A 5,152-nucleotide genomic window follows, 5' to 3' on the forward strand; every position below is an offset into this window, starting at 1 on the left:
AAACAAGTGTATAGACGTGCAAATAAACGCAAAACATAAAAGTTTTACACACACATAGAAAGATGAAAATTATTTATTCTTTTTTTGAATATGCAGGATGTCTTCATGAACCAATTATTCTAGTGATGATGAGTCCCTTCGTGTTCAAAATCAAGATCGTTGGTTGTAACAAGAAATAAAATGTATGTGTGATCATTGTTGGCATCGACAACGTAGCATTACGACGATGAATCACATTTCAATGTATGGAAAATGGGAACCGACAGGGTGTAAGTATACTTTGCTTATATTGTAAGAATTTAATTAAGAGTTAGTATTAAATGGACTCACATTGAAATACTCGTGTGTAGGATAATGCACTGTACCCTTCTATGTTAACTCATAGGCATCATCAAGAGGCCAAGCATCATAGTGAAATGGCAGAGGCTTCACAAAACGTAGAAGTGGTGGAGGATTGGAGTGATGGAGATACAAGCCCACCACCCTTTCCTCATGATATGGTGGAAGAAGAGGTTTAAGAAGATATGGTATGTGCTCTATTTGCCAATGAGCCTAGTGAAAATGAAAAAGCCATGGAAAATGTCTACTTCCATTATAGATATATAAGAAAAAATTATTTTTTATATTAATGTATTTGATTGTTTTGTCGATAGGATTTTGTCTCGAAGATGCTTCAAAAGGAGAATAAATTGCCAACCTCCTCAAGAGACTAGGCAAGGCACCTTGTGACATCTCTGGATGTATAAAAAAGAACACTAATAAGAAGCAGGATCTTTCATAGCACAAAACTTTAAAAATTAAATTGTAGAATAATAGAGATAGACAAGAATATTATATTATTGAGGTGGTACAACATATGCAAAATATCCCCACACTTGTGTGCTCTTGTGAAGGAAGCTTCGATGACTGATTTGGGATTGCTAAGACAGAAGCTATATGCTAGTAGAAGCTAGGGAGTAAACTCACATAATGATGATTGATGAATTGTGTGGAGAAGGGGATGGTCGTATATCTATAAAAGCTTGTATACGCATATGATAAAGATAATGTATGGATATTCTTTTATCCCTTACACTAATGGACACCACACATACAAAATATCATGCAAAAGAATGTTGAGACAACGTGCATGGTTTTTGAAACCAACATTTGTCATCATAAATAGAATTATGGATATATAAGGACTACAAGTTTACGATGTAAAGATGCTTGTAGTCCTAAAAAGTGGTCTATTAAACAATCAAATAATTACATGTCAAGTAGAGTTGCAATGCTTAAGGAATGGAACCAATATTTAAGCATTGCAACCAATAAGTTCTCATTAGTGGAAAAAGAGTTCTAGTCACCTACTATGTAAAGGAAGTTCAAGAGTATTGTTCTGGCAAATACATGGAAGCCCAATCCAGATGCATGCATAAAGTAAGTTTAAGAGTATTGTGCTGGCAAATACGTGGAGGCCCAATCCAGATGCATGCATATTAATCTCTTTGGTTGGTTACACACGCCAAGCTCCCCATATTTCCTTTTTCTTTTAATAGTCAATAAAAACATGGTTGGTCATGAATCCCTTACAAACAAAAACAGGGGTGCTCATCCTAAACTTTCCTTTTTGGTTCAGTGGTAAATCAAAACACGGGTGCTCATGGAGTCGTCCCTTAGACACAAAAAAGAGTGTCGTCCCTTACACACAAAAAAGAGTGTGTTCTCTCCGGTTACTGATGAGAAAGGTTCGGCGAGAAATGGCCTGTGCTCATCCCTAACACACAAAGAAAAGGTGCATCCTTTCCTGATGAGACAGCTTGCGCATCCACCAAAGGCTCATGACATGACATGGGCAGGCAAGCAAGACATTGCAACATTTTTTTTGTGTGAGAAAAGGACGACCGGTCAAGAAGACATGGGAGAGAGCAGGATGGCTCTATCCCGTGTGTAACCAACCTTACAAGTTACGCTCCCTAATTATATCGAGCCCACATTTCTCGTGTGAAAAATGATCGATCACTCAGCAACGCTTTGTCCACTGTACGCACACAGAGTTTCTCACGCGTGTCCATTGTACCACAGAGTTTCTCACGCGTGTCCAATCGTATAATCGAGTGATTAGGCCTTGATAACTGACCCCATAGCTTTTCATCCTACACGGATTCTCTTTGAAGAAACTATTCTTATGAACCTTACATCAATCCTTTTTAACCGTTTGGTTAACTTTGAAGAAGTATTTTCTTTTATTTTCAACCAATCATTGAAATTTTTTAAGAGGTTTTTACCTATCTTTTCTTAAACCCTACCTATAATCTACCACCTAGTGCTGAAATTTCAAGCCTTCAAAAGGCATCAAAGCCCTTCAAACCTTCTAAATTCTAAAGAAAGCCTTTTAGAAAATAGGCTTGATGCCTTCAAAAGGCATCAAAGCCCTTCAAACCTTCTAAATTCTAAAGAAATCCTTTTAGAAAATAGGCCTAGAAGGAAACTGATTCTAAAGAAAGCCTCTTAGAAAATAGGCCTAGAAGGAAACTTGACCAATTTCGTAAAAAACATTTTTCCCAACAATTCAAAAAACCTTCAACCTCAAATTTTTGTAGGTTTTTTTTCTGAAATTTAAAGGTTTTTGTGAATCCTTTAGAATTTGTAGGTTTTTATGAATAATTATTTTGAAATTTGAAAGATATTTTTCAAAATTTGCCATTCACCTGACACTAAACCTCGGTTTTTCATGAACATTGAGCTTGACCTTCATTTTAATACTATTAAAACACACTCTTTCATAATACAATAACTTTAATGTGACTTTGTTTTAAAAATCAATTTGATAACGTCATCTTTTCAAAAAGGGTAAAATGGCTCTAAATCCATTTGCACCCTCCAAATCTCAACATTTCCTTTGGAAACAAGCTTGCAAAGCCAACCTCATCATCCACTCGTGTCCATAGTTGTGTCTTTGAAGTTCATTTAGGCAAGGACATTGCAAACTTGACTTTAAGAGAGAGCCCTTAGGCCTCAATTAGCTAGAATAATGGCCTACAAGCAGTGTACTATGTCTCTATATTAGACTCTATATTATAAGTCATGATGATTCACCAAGCATGACACCTTATCGATAATGTATACTAATGTTTAATAATTATGATAGGTTTGCTTTAAAAAAGCCTTGTCAAACTTTCAAGTTTTATTTATGATTGGTTGAAAGTAGGAGAAGTTAGTTGTTGAAAATCAATGCTTTGAGGGGAAATATGTGGAATAGCCTAGTGGTAAAGCACTTAAGAGAAGCGAGTTCTGGACTCACTCACACCTCTTACACGATGAGGTAAGTAACTCGAACGCGTATCCCTTTCTTCTCATCCGAGATAGCAACTCATAAAAACTTGCAATTGATTCTTCTCTTGCACCATGAGGTATTCGATTAACAAAGGAACAAACACTCTCGCACAAAGAAAGAAAGAAAGAAAGAATATATATATATATATTGTTGTACGCTTCGTAAGAATAATTTCTACAAGAAAGCCCCTCTCGAATGAGAGTTATCTGCAAGGTAGTACAGTCATTGATCGCCTCTGCGGCGCTGAGTGTTTGTGCAATTTGACACGTCTGAAAACCTCTTACGTGTGTAAGACTTTGCTTGATCAGGTTGGAAGTGATCCCCTTTCGTTCGTTTTTTAAAAGCGGCCTACGGTTCAAAATTGAGAGACGACTTAAGGTTTGCTACTTTGTGTGCAGAGAGCAAGCAGCTACAGGTAACGTGCCAATTCACATGTTTTTCTTCGGCAAAATCGCATGGAAGTGTTAACTATAATGGTTATTCAAACAGATTCTACCTTTTTTCTCTTTTTTTTTGTGGATAATCGACGTTTTCTGCATGGAAATAGTGATTGCATTTCCTGCGCATTTTGCTATTATTATGTTTCGTAGCAGGCTACAACTGCATTAGTTTGAGGTTTAGGATAATGGGTGTTTAATGCAGGGAGAGAAGCTTGATACGACATGGCGGAGTCTGCTTCAAAGCCTGAGGAGGCCACGCTTCATGTGAGCGCGCTAGATGCAGTCGTGAACGTGAACTCGATATTCTCAGGAGTTGTGTTCATAGGGTTGGCGTTCAGCAACAACAACATAAGTCTAGTGTCATCTGGCGACGATGATCCATGCAATGCGTCTACGAGCACGGCGAGGAGGGTGATATTATTTGAAGTGCTCTCTTTTGCGTTCTACTTGCTATCGAGCCTGATAGCGCAAGGCCTGAAGCTGCAGCTCGCATTGATTGCAGCGAAGAAGACAGCGCCAGGAGCTTTAGTGCCCATCAATGAGAGGACTATTCGCTTCGGCATGGCCGTCACCGCCGTGTCCACCGCGGTGGGGACCGTCTTTCTCACCCTCTCCATCGTCGAGTTGATTGAGCTCAGGCTTGGCTTGCTCGGTTGCTCCACGAGTGCCTGGTCTAAAGGTGCCGCAATCCCCCTCATCGTCTCTGTGTTTTCCGGCATCCTCGTCTTCCTCGGGACTGCTCTGTATGCATTTTTTGCTTAGTCCAACGTCCGGGATACCCCAGATTGATGAACCCAGTTTGTGAATACAAATTCTCTCTTAAATATAACCAAATTAATAAATTATGATAATAAAATCTCATGTCAGCTTGTAAAGTGGTTTGCTTCTATGATAACTTTTGTGATAATGCTGTGTACTGATCTTGAATCAGTGTGCACATGTCTATCTGTATATCTATCTCCACATGTGATTTCTGAATCAGTGTGCACATGTGTATCTATATTTCGATCGCCACGTAAAAAATCAAAAGGAGCTGAATCCCTCTTGAGGGCTTAGCAAGGAGCTGGATTAAAAAATCAAAAGGAGCTGAATCCCTATATTGGCGTCTATATGCGTGTCTATATAAGTATAGACGCGCTTACAGATTCCTAAATAGACACGCATATAGATGCATGTCTGTAGACGCATCATAGACGCGCCGGTAATAATTTAAAGCACCTTGTCAAAACGCGTCTATAATCGCTTTTCTTTGTAGTGTTTGCATGCCTTTGAATAGAACTTAAACTTGGCAACACACATCAAGGGATGGTTCAATTTCATGAAATTATTTGGGGTGGGTAGATGTTATATGCCATGCAATCCTTTTAGCCATATTCATTAATAAAGCCCTTACGTT

At 38.5% G+C, this 5,152-nt stretch overlaps 1 protein-coding gene across 1 annotated transcript; it reads left to right on the forward strand.

The window, feature by feature from the left end:
* Window positions 1–3,655: 3,655 nt before the first annotated feature.
* On the forward strand, window positions 3,656–4,709 carry LOC147608473 (uncharacterized). Its single transcript, XM_086789390.1, has 2 exons — window positions 3,656–3,731; window positions 3,959–4,709. Exon 2 carries the CDS (start codon window positions 3,979–3,981, stop codon window positions 4,516–4,518), a length of 540 nt encoding a protein of 179 aa, XP_086645516.1. The 5' UTR covers window positions 3,656–3,731; window positions 3,959–3,978; the 3' UTR covers window positions 4,519–4,709.
* Window positions 4,710–5,152: the final 443 nt, after the last annotated feature.

The sequence above is a fragment of the Cibotium barometz genome, chromosome 53 (genome assembly GCF_041138505.1).
Source record: "Cibotium barometz isolate CiBa-2024 chromosome 53, ASM4113850v1, whole genome shotgun sequence".
In the NCBI taxonomy this organism is placed as follows: Eukaryota; Viridiplantae; Streptophyta; class Polypodiopsida; order Cyatheales; family Cibotiaceae; genus Cibotium; species Cibotium barometz.

Excerpts from the sequence above, each read along its gene's own strand:
- LOC147608473 (XM_086789390.1), top strand. The coding sequence starts at position 3,979 with ATGGCGGAGTCTGCTTCAAAGCCTGAGGAGGCCACGCTTCATGTGAGC.